Source organism: Argentina silus (genome assembly GCF_951799395.1).
Source record: "Argentina silus genome assembly, chromosome: 13".
Classification (NCBI taxonomy): domain Eukaryota; kingdom Metazoa; phylum Chordata; class Actinopteri; order Argentiniformes; family Argentinidae; genus Argentina; species Argentina silus.
In genome coordinates, this window is record NC_139667.1 from 3,860,149 (window position 1) to 3,876,298 (window position 16,150).

Below are 16,150 nucleotides of genomic sequence, written 5' to 3' on the forward strand. Positions count from 1 at the left end.
TACAGTATACAATGTTAATTGGCCAAGTGTTAGGGCAAATGTTGAAGTGTAAAACAGTGCCTGACTGTCTCCGCAGGCGTAACCCACCGTCAGGCGGCAGAACGGGCAATTAGTGGCTTTTCTTCCTTCAGTGTGAGCAAGGATTTACTAAAGAAAGCCCTAATAAACAGGAGACACTGGGCTGAAGCACAAACGTAGTGGAACCTGCTGCAGGCTAAACCCTGTGGATGGCAGGAGCCAGGGCCAAGATAGTTTCCATCTACTCTGGCGCTCCTGAGCTAGGCCCCAACTCATGGGCAGGTAGAGAGGCCTTGGAGGAGACGCGGGGGTGGGGAGGGGCAATTTTAAGCTACACAGCGATCCTACTGGCAGATCATTTAGCAACCTGCCCGTGGCATGTCATCAACGGGCTGTTGAGAATATATTCCATTCCTTTATGGATGGATTGAATGTTCGCATAATCCTCATGTGAGCATGAGATAAGGCACTCCTTGTCATAGTGGAAACAAGTGTCAGTCTTAGCCAGGAAGTTTAGGATACAACGATCCACATCCATTTGTAACTCCTAAAACCTGAGCTCTCTGAGCAGTACGCTTTCAAATAATGCTTTCAAGTTATCATGAAAAGCATGTGGTTGATTTAATACACTGGCGGGTATGTAATAAACAAAAACATTTTAGCCAAGAGCAATGAGGTGAGGCCTGAGCCTGCATGATAGGGTGTAGCCGCCAGACCAAAATCTTGGAATCCCTCAACTCCCCAAAAACCTGTAATTCAAGGCTGTATTAATTGTGTAAATAGAGTGGGAGACTTACCCACAAGAGAAAACATGTCTGATATCACACTGGCCTTTATTTTCAGATCCAGGGGCGCATCGCTGAAAATAAACAGTAATTTCCAATCAAACAGTAAAATAGCAACAACGAAACAATTCATTGGCATTAGCTGGAGAGCTGTAGCCCATACAGAAACTTTTACACAATGCACAGAGTACTTGCCGGTTAATATGTCCAATCATAGAGTTAGAGTTTACAGAAACGTATCATTTACAGCAACCCACAAATATTTACGGCCCTGGAAAGAAGTGCCGGGTCGTGTTGCCAGAGGAGGATGACATGAAAGCTTGGGCTACATCAAGCCTGCGGGTATTTATCAACAAACCAAGTGTAAATCCTTAAACATGCCATTTCCTTGTTATGGGAAGTATATATTTTCAGAGCTCAACCAGAGAAAGTTTATGTGTTTATGAGCAGAACAGAAGTATGTTTCATTTCTAAGAAAAACACTTGTTTGAATTACATGTTCCTTCAAAAAAATAAAAATCTCCTTTTCAAATGATTGATCATTCTGGAACCTGTATGTACTGTATTCGTAGCTGTGAACCATTACATGATAAGATGCGGTTAGTCACTCACCAGGCCAGAGACGGGGAGAGGTTGACCTCCAGGAGCCACGGTTTGAGGTTGGAGTCAATCAGCACATCAAAGCCGTATAGTTCTGTGGACACAAACACAATGAATCAGCAGGGTCAGCAGGCTCAGGCTACCTTCCAAAGCTCTGTTTGTGATGAAGAGCCAGCCATAAAGTCACACTAGGACACAGAAACTTCTAGGCCAGTCTTATCTTGGGTCTCACAAGCTGGTCGTCTCCAACATGGCTGCTTTCTGCTACTGATTATGTACATATTAAATATCCAATCACTCAAGAGGGGAAAAATACATCAGAAGACTGCTACTGAGGATTGGCTGCATTACATTAGCTAAGTATATTCACATTTCAGCTCCGTTGAGCTGCTTACATAAGAGCTTAGATGAAAAACATACTTGTGAACATACTCTTGCACTCAATATTTCTCTCTTTTATTAGAAAGTTCTGCACATCTAAATCCCAGTTTGTCATGCCATTGGTTAGCTATTAATATGGTTGGAATATTGGTCAGCTGTTGTTTGGCCAACGTTCTAACGCCGACATAATGAATTCAGTTTGCCTGCTACACCTCAGTCACAGAGTTTCTGATGGGAGGTTTTGCTTACGATGCACTGTGATGTACAGTTCCATTTACATTTTTGACATTTAGCAGACACTTTTATCCAAAGCGATTTAGAACAAGTACATTTGTCTAAAGTAAGTGAATCACCTATACATCAGTCATCACAGATTTTTGCTTATGCTGACTGACGTATAGATGATTCACTTACTTTAGACAAATGTACTTGTTGTAAGTCTGTCTGGATACGAACGTCTGCTGAATGATTAAAATGCAAAATGTAAATGCAAGTGGCGTTATTGTCAACTACTAGTCGAAAAGGAGCAGATGATTATGACAACGCAAAACGTTGATAGACTGAAGTCTGACACAGCTTTCAGAGTTTGGAAAGTTAGGGAAGTATTTTCCGAGTGAGAGGGCCCTGGCGACTCAGACAACCGTATATAATCCTCTCCATGGCCAGCTTGGAAGAAACACACCGAATAAAGGCCTTTTTACGAAGCGGTCAGGGAGTTCCCTGTGTACAAACTCATCCACTCTCCCCTCCAGGGTTATAAAACAGCAGTGTCACCACGGCGGGGCGAGCCTATGAGCCCCGTGAAAGCCCTCCTCATCACTCCCTCACACGGCTCTGGATGCAGAGTACCGTAGCCCACAGCCCCAGGGTAAACCACAGGGGTTTAATGGGACAGGGCAAAGCACTGGCCGTAAAGCCAGGGGAAAAATCTGCCTAATGGCACTTCAAAAGAAAAGACTCTGGTTCTGAGAAGGGGCCAGAGGTTGGTGTTTTCAAAGCTGCCGTGGGGTAAGCTGTTTATTCTAGTGTCTCAGGTCAACGTCAGTGCTAGTATCACACGGGACCCTTAATGGCGGCCGCGCCAGTAATCTCTCCTCACCGCGGTTGCCGGAGTCAACAGAGCAAGTCAAGCAAACATATTCCATAATTTATGAAGCACTTCACGGAGAGATTCCATACATCTACCAAGCTAATGGAGACTCCATTTTTTTTTTTTTTAAAGGTGAGCAAAAATGTGCCGGTGTTTACTACTGGGCTAACCTCCGGGGGGGGAATGTGCCGGTGTTTACTACTGGGCTAACCTCCGGGGGGGGGAATGTGCCGGTGTTTACTACTGGGCTAACCTCCGGGGGGGGGAATGTGCCGGTGTTTACTACTGGGCTAACCTCCGGGGGGGGAATGATCAATCCTGGCCTGGGTCTCCCCCACTTGTTCTCTGGACTCAGACAACAGTACCCTGCTCTTCTAAATCTTCTCTTATTCAATGTATATCTGACGATGATTTGGAATTCCAACACAATCAATTCATTCATTTATAAATCTATTATTTTTACTTGGTGAAAGGTCATTCATCATGTGATTGTTCTGGTTAACAGAGTTCTAAGATGGTTAGCTAAACTTGTGCTAAAATGGAATTGAGTGTAATGTGTGAAATCCTTAGCCAAGGGTAACATTAGTAGCAGAACCAGCCTCTCTCTTTTGGGTAAGGATTGGCCACTGAAAGCCAAACAGTAGTTGCTATGCAGAACGCAGGGATTTTCTTTTCCACTCACAGGCTTATCCCCCTTTCTTGCTTTTTGAATAACAGACACACAAACACACACACACACACACACACCAAAAGCCATAAAACATAATGTTTAAGTTTTAAGAAGGAACAGAGCACTGGAATAAATTGGTTTGAGCCTGGAGTGCCTCATCAGTGGCACCACAACAACGGAGAAAGAGAAAAAAAAAAGGCAGCACCTCGCCAGCCCCCGACAAGCAGGCTCCATGCGCCGCACATTTTCCCCCAATTAGGAGCAGACGCCGCTCCTGCCCCGAGAGCCGTTTGTCGCAAGACGCGTTTGTTCTGTGGCTCGACCACTGCCTGGGGAACGCTGTTAACGCACCCACAGAGAAGCCACAACACAGAGGGAGAGAGAGAGAGAGAGACCAGAGGGACATCCACAACACACACACCCATCACAGAGGGAGAGAGAGAGAGAGAGGGACCAGAGGACATCCACAACACACACACCCATCACAGAGGGAGAGAGAGAGAGAGAGGGACCAGAGGACATCCACAACACACCCATCACAGAGGGAGAGAGAGAGAGAGAGACCAGAGGGACATCCACAACACATACACCCATCACAGAGGGAGAGAGAGAGAGAGGGACCAGAGGACATCCACAACACACCCATCACAGAGGGAGAGAGAGAGAGAGACCAGAGGGACATCCACAACACAGAGGGAGAGAGAGAGGGACCAGAGGGACATCCACAACACAGAGGGAGAGAGAGAGAGAGGGACCAGAGAACATCCACAACACAGAGGGAGAGAGAGAGAGAGGGACCAGAGAACATCCACAACACACCCATTAAAAGAGGGAGGAAAAGAAATAAAGAAGAGATGCAAAGGAGGGATGATCAAGAGGAATGTTTTTTACAATTGGATGGGCGCTGCTGGATCCCACACCACATGAGACAACGTCAAAACAATCATCTCCACACCCTGGCCGTGCAGTCTATTGGCCCTCAACAACAACAACAACAACAACAACAACATCATAAAGCATCTTCTTGAAGTGTGTTTTTTTTTGTTAGTTATGACAATTGGATTATTGCATCATCCCCGAATAAATCATAAATCATAAACGCTGAGGTTTTTCCTCGGCAGCTGTAGTGAGGAAACAAGTTCCATGCCAAAAGCGTGAAGACACCCAAAACACAGCAGATAAAAACATGGGGGAAAAAATATATATACTGCACTTATCCCCACGGATAATGAAAGAAAAATAGCTAAATAAAGTAAATCACCTGCATATAAATAAATCACCTGCAAAGAATTTCATAACAACCTGACATGACCCTCATAGTAATAGCCCTGGGTATATCTGGGACAGGAAAGTGTTTGACTTGGGCTACTGACAAATGTACGACAAAAAAGGTGAAAAGCAACTGCTTGAAGCCAGGTTGGACACTAAAGGAGGGACGTTCGGTGGAATACAGGACCGGTTGCGTGTGGAATGTCCTGCCTGTAATAAAACTTGGCTAATCAGATCTCAGTCAAAACATCTCTTAATCGGCATCCCTCAGTAAATAGCCTGACCATTAATCATAAGGCAGAGAGGCAAAGAGCAGCATGGGTGGTATTCTCTTCTCTCCCTCCCCGTACACACATACTTGACACACAGATTTTTCACACACACACACACACACACATGCACGCTTGCACACACACACACGCACACGCATATGCACACACACAAGCACACACACATGCACTTCTTAATACCCACACAAACAAACAAATACACACACACACACACACACTTCTTAATACACCACCCCACCCCCCACCCCCCCACACACACACCACAAACACTTCTTATTACCCACACAAACAAACAAATACACACACACACACTTCTTAGCCTTAGCCACACACACACGCACACTTCTTAATACCCACACAAATAAACAAAAACACACAAACACACACACCCACTTCTTAATACCCTTCCACCACACACACACTTCTTAATACCCACACAAACAAACAAACACATTTCTTACCAAGGAAAGAAAAAAAACTGTTGTTTTTACTTCTTCCCACATCAGACAAGAAAGCGCAATAAAGGATTTAGTTACAGTAGCCCTGTTTTGATAGGCAACTCAATTTGTGCAAAGAGCTCAAATCCCATTTGAAAACAATAAACATTATATTTAAAGACATTAAAATGGCAGGGAATAATTTTCTGCAAATTAAGATTGCAATGTGCTTTATGGTCTTGCATGGCTAGGGTCCAGACGTGGCAGGGATTGCATGTAAACTCAGAACAATAGGCCCTTTTCTGGGGACTCATTCGCCGCCCTTAAAATTATTTATCAAGACAAATCACGGCCTGCTGGTGTTTTGCCTTTTATTGGTGCATGGCAACACTGCTTAGGACCATTTCAGATCATGAATTAACATTGTGTTCATTTTTTGGAGGCTGGGGGGGAGGGGGGGGGAGGGGGGGGGAGGAGGAGGAGAGGGGGGGGGGGGGGGGGGGAGAGGGGGGGGGGGAGAGGGGGGGGAGGCGGGGGAGAGGGGGGGGGGGGCCGACAGGGGCTGAGGGAACATGGCCCCTCTGTGGTTTGGGCTGATTTTATTTGAGGGAGAAGATAAAGCACACAGTGATATTGGCGTGGACTCCCTGAAGCAGAGACAGGCCTCCCGGCACTCATGTTTTACACTGGCTCCTGCATGTCTCCTCAGACACAGGCATATTTAAACAGCAACAGAGCGCAGGCCCACCTTGAGAGGCAGGCAGGGGAGAACAACAAGAACAAGAGGGAGGTCCAGGGTGGTCCTCTGGAACTGTCGAGGCTGGAGCTGTCACTGACAGACTTTGGAAATGTAATCCTGCAGACGCACCCCGAATGCTATAATTAACTAGCTTGGGGCGATGCGAAGACAACAAAATTACACCACATTCAACAGTAAACTGATATCACCAAGGGGTAATGGGCATGTTCATTATAGAGCACCGGTATGTGTGCATGACAGTACAAAATATAAACTAATTGCCTGTAGGTGTAGGTGTGTGTGTGTGTGTGTGTGTGTGTGTGTGTGTGTGTGTGTGTGTGTGTGTGTGTGTGTGTGTGTGTGTGTGTGTGTGTGTGTGTGTGTGTGTAGGTGTAGGTGTGTGTGTGTAGGTGTGTCAGAGGAAGAGAGAGAGAGAGAGAGAAAGAAAGAAAGAAAGAAAGAAAGGAAAAAAGAAATAGAGAGTGCCTGTTTTCCACATCCATTCATGCCCTGTTGTCTCACTCTCGCTCTCACCCCTAGGAACGGAGGATCTCTAGTGTTGATTCAATTTCAACTGACACGAATGAGGGCCAGATTAGGGCTTACCGACACACCTCATCCCCTTCATGTTAACATTTCACACTCTGGGCCTGTCTGCCTGTTAGGTCCAGGAGTGATGCCGCTCGGGGCACAGATAGTATCTTTATGCAGGCGACTGTCAGATAGTGTGGGTTTGCCCTGGTACACAGCCCCTACAGCCCAAACAATCTCCAGTCAGGGCCCTATTATGTCTACCAAGACCTGTCAGATGCATTGCATGGCCAGCGCCCTCTTCTTTTTACCAACTTCTGAGCACAGAGAGAGAGAGAAAGAGAGAGAGAGAAATAGAGGGAGAGAGAGAGAGAGAGAAATAGAGAAAGGGAAAGAGGGCGAGACAGAGAGAGACAGAGAAAGAAAGAGAGTCAGAGAGACAGAGAAAGAAAGAGAGTCAGAGGGATCGAGAGAGAAAAGAAGACAGGGGGAGGCAGAGGCACCGAGGGAGGCTCAGTCAACGTGCCTGCATTCAAACCCCAGTTCTCTGAGAGAACGCCAAGCAGAGAGAGAGAGAGAGAGCGGACAATTAGTGCCAACACTAACATCGGTAATGGCTCCGAAATGGTGTTCACACGAGCCTGGTGCTACACAGGAGCAGCCAAGAAAACAGTCAGCCTAAATCAGACAGACCTGAATGGCAACAGAAAAAAAAGGAAGCAAATTCCTGCCTCAGTCAACAGGCACACCAAAGCACTCCAGCCAGTCAGAGAGCAGCAAAGGCCCATAGGAACCGCGCTTAGGAACGACTTGTCAATATCACTGAAGAGACGAAGGGTAGAATATCGGCAGTAGCTTTCCTGAAAGTGAATCCCAGGAGCAAGTAATGAATATAATACACAACAGAGAGAGAGAGAGAGAGAGAGAGAGAGAGAGAGAGACAGAGAGAGAGACAGAGAGAGAGAGAGAGAGAGAGCCTGGTACTGTAGTATGGTAGTCTCACCAAAGCAGTTGTTCCTGTGGGGCATAAACATCTTGCAGGCGGTGGCGATCTGCAGCTCAGCACTCAGCACAGCCTTGATCACCAGGTCCTCCACCTGGCTCATCAGCACTGGCACAGACAAGGAACGCAGGGTTACTATCTCCAGCCATGGGTTACCTTCTCCACTTGACATAGGGACTAGGGACTAGGGACTAGGGGCTAGGGGCTAGGGACTAGGGACTAGGGAATTTAAACAGGGATGTAATGCTTTTCACTGGTTAGCAGTGCACAGGTTGAAGTTAGGGTTAGGGTTAGGGTTAGGATTTCGCCATGCTCTGTTTTTTGACAAGCAAGGGGGGGTGGGGAGAATCAGGTGCTAACATAAGCCCCATTCAAATAACAGCAAGATCTTGACAATACTGACTAATTGCATCAACAATAGACATTGGTGATTGATGTTCCATTGATGTCATAAGGCAGGAGAGGGTAGGTGTGGGGGGTGGGGGGGGCTTTACTCACATGTGGTGTCCTTCCCCTCCTGCTTCAAATACCTCAGCATTGCACTCATGCTCCATTTGTTCCCATAATCCTCCACTTCAGGGTCATCGCAACTAAAAAGGAACAACATTGTTTTTGTTTTTAGGACCAGGTGCCCTTGGCAGTCACAATGCTAGAAGAAGCTTTTTTTTTTAAATTATTATTATTAACAGTAAAGGAACTGTATAGAGGGGTAGTGGGGGGTGACGAAGTCTTTACAAAACACATACAATGTCAGGCTTCTTCCAAAACAGCCTTCTGAATGAAGTTCACGCAACAATGTTGAAAAGACGATCATTGGGAAACCCGGGGTGGAGGGAGTTTATCTAGCATCTGCAAATGCCATCCAAATGTCGTAGTAACAACGGTTGGGTGATTTGATCTGTTCTCATTCATCTGCGCTCCTTCAATTAGCTACATATTCATTTCTAGATGCCTGGAGGAGAATGGAGAACACAGCAGTACGCTGGTTGTTGACTCCCCCTGGTTACCTAACATAGTCGCTGCTCTTTTTGTTGACGCTGTAGTTGGTGAGGTGCATGAACTGGTTCTTGATGTTCTTCGCAGCGCGGTCGTACTTCACTGTAGCAAACCTGTGGGCAGATGGTGTTTATTAGTCCAGCATACAAAAGACAGCTCACAATGGAAGGTCTGTTACGATACTCACAACGCACACTTTCACACGGCTGACATCAGATTGGACTGGATTATAAATGGACTTTTGGACGAGAGGAGAAATGTTTCCTCCTCCTCTTGTGTTTGAGAGGGGTGGACACCACATGTGGAAGAATGAGAATTTCTTGGCATCCAGAGGCTACCTGAATACCGTCAAACCCAATGGAATGTCGAAGATAAAAGTGGGGTTCAGAATTCAGCCAAGATTTATTACCCAGAGTTAATAATCAAGCTGGGCAAAGTAAACACTAGTGTCACTATGAATGGCACCTTCCTCTGTCAAGCCCAGCAGTGATGAGCCAGTCATCTTATCCATCATCCACCCATCCCTGACCCTAATCCCACTTAACCATTCTATATTGCTTATTATTATTAATTATTCAACTGGCTGAAGAGCCTGGACACAGACAAATGTATGCAAAAATGCAATGATCATTAGGCCACAGCATGGTTGTCAATGAGACATTCATTTGTGACCTGTCACTTCAGATTACAATTTGAATGACTCACAACATTTCCATAGTGCAACATCATTACTTAAGTCTGTAAATACAATTCTACATCCTAGTGTCCTGGGTCCAAGTCTGAGCAAAGGGCATGATTATCTCATTTCACCCTTGAGACAATGGAGAGCTTTGTTTGAAACCACCGCCAAACCGTACCATCAGTGGCACTAAAGTTGAGGCTGCCCTCTACTGGTCATCACCTTGATACATTTCAGAAGTTACTCCTCTACTTGCTGAACTCACTAAGATATTCCACGAACAATATCCAATACGGTCCCTTTGACCCAGTATGAACCTTGACCTGATATGAATTACACAAGATTCAGCCCACATGCGATCCCTGACGGTGTTGCGACCACAGCGCGTGGGACGGAGTACTCACCTGGCCAGACCCTCCTCATACAGGTAGATGATGAGTGGCTCATAGGAAGTCACCAGCACATACAACCGCACGTCGAACTTGAAGTCTGAATTAAAGAAAAAATAAGGGAGATGACGTAAAAATATATAATATAATAATAATAATAAATAATACATTTATTTATAGAGCACATTTTCGTATCTATATATATAGAATATAGAATATGATATATACTAATATATGCCATTTAGCTGACACTTTTATCCAAAACAACTTACATTGCAGTGAGTGCATACATTTCTTAGTATATATGGTCCCAGCAGGAATCAAACCCCCAACCTAAGCGTTGTTAGTGCCATGCTCTACCAACTGAGCCACAGAGGACCATACTGAGCCACAGAGGACCACAAGTGGAGATCAACTTGACTTAAGTTCCTTCCATGTCAAAAACTCACCATCTATCAGTAGTGGGTTGTTTATATAGCGGGACACTAAGATATTTTCATCCAACGGAATCTGGTTTGGCTGTAAACAAGAAGGATAAATGTATCAAATAAAACAACACCCAAAACACTCAAACAATCACTCAAACGACAGGCACCAGAGAGCATAATGTCAATTGGAGCATTTTATCCAATTTAACAAGTTCCAAGCAGTCCAACTACAACCCCATCGATCCAACAATGTTTCAGTATTTTCACCGGGTAATGGTTTTTATATTACAGTGCTTTCACTCTACTGAAGACGTAATACATACATAACTCATCTAAAGTACCAGCCACGGACAACTTAGACACATACATAACATACGCCATTCACAGTAAGCCCATCCCGTACTGCAGTCTATCAGAGCCCATACAGAGATAGAAGTGGGGTCATTTATGTGGTAAAATGTGTTGCAGGTGGTGAACAACTAACCTCAGGCCTGGCTACAGTTCAGACAAAACCCCCAAAAGTAACGTCCTTCTTTCGAAATATCACCCTGACATTCTTTCCACTGTTTCATAAAAATACCTCTGAGGAGAAAACGTGTATACGTTGTCCAAGTCAGAGAGCCTTGTGGAGCTCCTCCAAAGCCAATGCCTTGAAGTGTGTGATTTACTCAACAATGCTTAATGTCTATGACACACACTGTTTCATAGTTTTTTTTCAACATGGTTCTACCGCACCCCCCCCACAACTACAGTAACTGGACATATTGTTTCATTTTCAACAGAGTTCCCTCAGGTCACTATCCCCGAAATCTCCCTTGAGGTTGACAGTGCATTTACAGTTTACATTTACATTTATGGCATTTAGCAGACGCCTTTATCCAAAGCGACTTACAACAAATACAAGTGTTTAAATGGGTCAATCATCTATCCATCAGTCATCATTAGAAAAAGTAGTCTATGGTAGGACCAGGGGCTATTGGCAGTCACAATGCTAGAAGACAATGCTTTTTTCTTTTTTTTACAGGAGGGAAACTTGTACAGGGGGGTAGTGGGGATGAAGAGGTCTTTAGGAGGGACAGTTAAGATGTAGCCTGAAGAGATGGGTCTTGAATCTATGGCAGAAGATAGGTAGTGATAGGTAGTATCTGCACATAGCAGTATACGACCCCTTCATACACTTCATACATCGTATGGTCAGTCTCTTACATTGCTGACCAAGTAGATCCCCCGTCCTCTTGAAGACGCTACTGGCTTAATGATCCAAGGGCCCTTGTCCTTGACGAAAGAACCTGGAGTTAAGGCGGGAGAGGATGGGAGAGATTGAAGTGTCATGAGAAAAGCAACTGGAGAACTGCGGCGGTTTATTGTTGTTTACATTTAGAGGGAGCAATGAGAATGAACAGATCTCAATAGAGTCTGAAGGATCAAATGGGACAGAGAACTTACTGCAGAATTCCTGGTACTCCGAGGGAAGCACAAAGGTCTGAGGGACGATGTGGAAGTTTTTAAAGCCGTGGGCTTGCTGCATCCGCTGGATGTTTTTATACAGCCGGTCTTTGCGCGTCAGTTCATATGACCTGGAAATGAACAGGGCCGTTGACCTTTAAGCTCGAAACGCTCTAGTTCTCCACAGCTTGGACGCTGAGAGAAATAAGACCTTGTACAAACACAATAGCAACAAGACTCCTCCTGCACGACAGTTTGATTCATTTCATGTTTTAAAAAGGCACTGCTCCAAACAAAATGTACTTTGCTGTGGAGGCCAACAAACACACAGCCTGATTTGAGGAGTTTTAAACGGCTAAGCAGTGTGACTTTTTACAACAGAGACTGTTGCAGGCCAATCTGCAGCGGCACAGTCCAGTTGAACTGAACACAGTCATACCATACCGTACCTGGGGAAGTGGTTGACCCTCTGAAAGTCTTGAAGGCTGCGTAGGAGGTAAGGCTTGAGATGGGACCCCGTCCACATTAGGTTGAAGTCATTACTGTTTGGATGGACCTGAAAAAGAGACCCTTCTTGTCAACTTCAGATACAGTATCAATGTTTTACATCTCACATACATTTAAAGGCCCTGCTCACACAAGGGTCAAACTACAAACAACGGAAGGTTCGGAAGGGTCATAGGGGGGAATAAAGGACATCGTAACTAAAATAAATAAAGCCTTGAGCTCTGCACAGTTAATAGCTGCAGAGGGGCAGCTCAAAATGAGCACGCTGAAATCCCTCACATCTGACAGCTTGATAAGAATGGATCAAAAGAAGCAGATCCGATGCTCAGCCATTAATCCGGTGATATATAGGCTTCCTTCTTCAAATAATTTCAAAGGCAAGGCTATTTTCATCACCATCACATTACTTTATATCTGTTTTGTTTTATTCCGACCATATTCTGCGCTCCTTAGTGAAGAGGCAGGCTTGGCATGGCCCCACACTAACTGCTAGGAGAAAGCCAGATGTTTGCAATAGAGGGTTCTTAAACTTTGGCTCTGGAGATGCTGTGGCAGACACTAGTCTGCCTTTGATGATGGGTTTAGTGGGAGTCAAGAGGCATTGAAGTGAAATAAAAAGAGAATTAATAGTAAGTGCTTGGATGGAGCGATAATGGGGAGTGTGCTCCCTTGTGAAACTGGATTAACGCTTTTGAGGGCCAATTTTTTTTTTTTTCATGGGTGCTTTCCCAGGCTTTGACATAGACTGTGTCAGTCAGGAAAAAACAGCAGCCCCCCTATCCTCTTATCCCACATGACAGAGAGAATATATGTGCTAGTGGACCAGAATGAGACATTTTTGGACATTTTGTTTAGTGCTCACAAAAAATATATATATATATACTCCAGAAAGTTCCATTGTATCAAAACTATGTTCTGGACTGGAGGAGGTGTCTTACCTCATGGAATCCATGGTTGGTCAGTATACCACGTACCAGTCGACTCTCTGTACGCACAATCTTGAAGGCCAGGTTGTACCGTTCTACAGAAAAACAAGAACTTACCATTATCATCAAACACCTACTGTATACAGTAGGCATGCATGGCAGAAAACACACACCCAGTGTTTTGCTATACATGTTTCACTAAGACATACACATCAATTAAGGTACATATGTATCAGTCACAGGTGAATGTCATTCAAAACATTCTCATGAGATAAAAATACCAGTACCTCCAATAGAGCGGGTGTTAACATCTTTAGAGACGATTGCTTCAGCGAAGAACACCAGAACAGGGATCTTCCTGCTCAGGCCACTCCACGCAATGCAAGGATGGTCCCTGAGTGAAGGAGAGAAACAAATCTGGTCATTTATTAGTCAAATATACTACATGGGAAGGATTGTGTAAAATCTTTATGGTGAACTGTCTGCACACTAAGAAACAATGTCAGACTTGAGACTTTAAATGACAAAATACCCAAATAAAACAGAAATCTAATAAACCTATCCAACCTTTATTGGAGAAATGAGCTAATTTTGCATGGCATACTCTACTAAAACAATAAAAAAAAACTAAAAACATTTCAAGATATTTTTCAATGTCTCTTAATGTTGAGTTTAAAGTTATGGATGATACCACACAGACAGCTCAGGCTATCTAAGGCTAGTGGAATGCAATCTGACAAGATGTTTACCTCATCGAAGCAGACAACGGCCAAGCTACACACAGTTTCAGGGGTTCCAAGCAATAACAAACCCATCACCTAACAAACACCCTGGTAACATTACACTGAAAATATCTGATAGGCTGCCTGTGTCTGGTACTATCTGAGGCTGTGGTGGAGATAAGATGGCATGTTCATGGAGTAGAACTCTATCAGATGTGACCATTCTTGATACGGTGGGGTGCAGCAGGAAGGAGGCATGTAAACAATACCTTCTCCTGGCTCAAGTATCCAGGCATGTCAGCTCTCTCGTCTACAATATCTACACAGTACCAAAGAGGGAGAGGCATTTTAATAGCCATGGGTGATAAGAGCTAACTCTTGAGTTATGTACCGACTACGGTATTCACTTTCAAAATGATAAAGTCACAGTACTGTAGCTATTCTGCTAAACGTCAAGAGCCCTCAGGAGAACGGTGAGCTTTTTAAAACGTATTTAAAAAAGGGCATTTCTGTTGTATTGGGAAAGAGACAGTAGAGATTGACAGGAAAGATGGGTGAGAGAGAGGAGGGATGTCAGATATGTCGAGGGTCGGAATCGAACCAGGAGCCTTGCGATGGTGTGGCATGTGCATTAGAGTGCTATGCCACTAAAGCCACTGAAGGATGGTGAGCTTTAATGAGATCTCACGGTCATAGTGCCCTGGCAGCCTCTCCATCAATCCACTTAATAGCCTTTGCAATATTAAGCAAGCAGTGCTAATTCAGGAGTTGGAGGGAATCAAAAAGCAGACATAGAGAATCCTGTTAGACCGTTAAGACACTGCGTATAGACATGAGCAGTCGGTGAACGCCAAGTACAATAGACAATTGTTACGCAATAAAATGACAGAGGTTTAATTATTATGTAATTCTATAATCTGTATTACCACTATTGGTTTTCCAATCTGGTGTCTTTTCGCAAGTGTAACGTTGTGAAAAATGTATTACTGTTATTGTGGGTGTTCTTGTCTGCCTTTGAAGCCTCTAATGTTGACATCAATAATTAATTTTTTTGTCTCTGGTGACCATGACTAAAATAGGGCAATGATCTGCAACCTTACACAGATTAGGCCTACATTACTGATGCACAAGAAATGTGTCGCTTTTGCTGAATAATTCATTTAATACTTAATTCAGGACTTGATTCAAAACCAGATTGATGCCATGTAGGCTCTTCTTCTGTGGTAGACAGAGCACTGTCTATTTAGGGAGAGACTACTAGAGGCAGGTGCCAGGATTAAGACTCCAATAAGCTAGGCTATGTTATACTTAGTATACTAAGCAGTAATGTATGTTACCCACACATACTGAGGCTTTAGAGTAGATCATACACAAATGTGTATCATTTTGCACTTCTTAACACGGTTATGACAATGTTGTTTTTTTATTATAAGTACAAGGGTGGCATTTATGTCCAGGCTTATATTTTTCTGTGTAACATGGTCCATTACTTTTGATTTCTTCAGTAACTACCGCTACACGCTATCTATTCCAAACGCTACACAGCACAGCCACTTACACCTGCTCGTCCTCTGAGGAGGACTCTGAATCCTCTTTATCCCGGATCACAGCTGGCATTTCCACTTCAGTGAACGGGGAATAGCCTCCTGACGAAATCTGCTTTGAGTCAGGGACCTGGGGTTATGACTGCGGACATCTCCAGTGTTCTCTGTCCCTGCTGTTGAAATGCATCGGTCAAATTCAATTACAGTCCAGGCATTCATATTCATGATAATTCATATAGCTAAATTGCATCTTACATAATGCCTGTAGTTTTATTAGCTGAATAACTGTAGCCAGCTAACTAGCAATATACAGACTAATTACAGGCTAGAATTGATTAGGTAGGTTAGCAATGTTGCAAGGTGCATAGCCATAGCCATAGTAAATTGCCATGGAAACACTTTCTATACTAGCCTGGCTCAGACATTACCCATTAGAAAAGCTTGACAAGCTATCTTGTTCACCTGGCTAACAGGCTGCTGACACACTCACAGGTGAAGTCGAATGCAAAACTAGCGAACATTTCAGTCAATACTCGAGACAGTCACCCAGCTAGCTACAGTTTGCACAAACATACCCAAACACAGCATAGCATGGTGCTTCTTTTATCGAAGAACCAAATATTGCTGCTACTGTGGCGAGCTAGCAAGCTAGCTGTCAACCATCATGATAAGTCTTCCTGTACTTGTAACTACAACAACT

At 44.2% G+C, this 16,150-nt stretch overlaps 1 protein-coding gene across 1 annotated transcript in view; it reads right to left on the reverse strand.

Annotated features, from left to right (window-relative positions):
* ttll5 (tubulin tyrosine ligase-like family, member 5) overlaps positions 1 to 15,549 on the reverse strand; it is a 48,377-nt gene extending 32,828 nt beyond the window's left edge. The window contains exons 1-13 of the mRNA XM_083684003.1: positions 15,465 to 15,549; positions 13,472 to 13,578; positions 13,197 to 13,279; positions 12,201 to 12,307; positions 11,752 to 11,882; positions 11,512 to 11,594; positions 10,327 to 10,396; positions 9,893 to 9,977; positions 8,821 to 8,922; positions 8,312 to 8,403; positions 7,814 to 7,921; positions 1,416 to 1,497; positions 816 to 877 (exon numbers count right to left, since the gene is read on the reverse strand). Coding sequence (XP_083540129.1) covers positions 816 to 877; positions 1,416 to 1,497; positions 7,814 to 7,921; positions 8,312 to 8,403; positions 8,821 to 8,922; positions 9,893 to 9,977; positions 10,327 to 10,396; positions 11,512 to 11,594; positions 11,752 to 11,882; positions 12,201 to 12,307; positions 13,197 to 13,279; positions 13,472 to 13,578; positions 15,465 to 15,523 — 1,171 coding nt within the window. The 5' untranslated portion in view covers positions 15,524 to 15,549. The remainder of the gene's footprint in view (positions 1 to 815; positions 878 to 1,415; positions 1,498 to 7,813; positions 7,922 to 8,311; positions 8,404 to 8,820; positions 8,923 to 9,892; positions 9,978 to 10,326; positions 10,397 to 11,511; positions 11,595 to 11,751; positions 11,883 to 12,200; positions 12,308 to 13,196; positions 13,280 to 13,471; positions 13,579 to 15,464) is intronic.
* Positions 15,550 to 16,150: the final 601 nt, after the last annotated feature.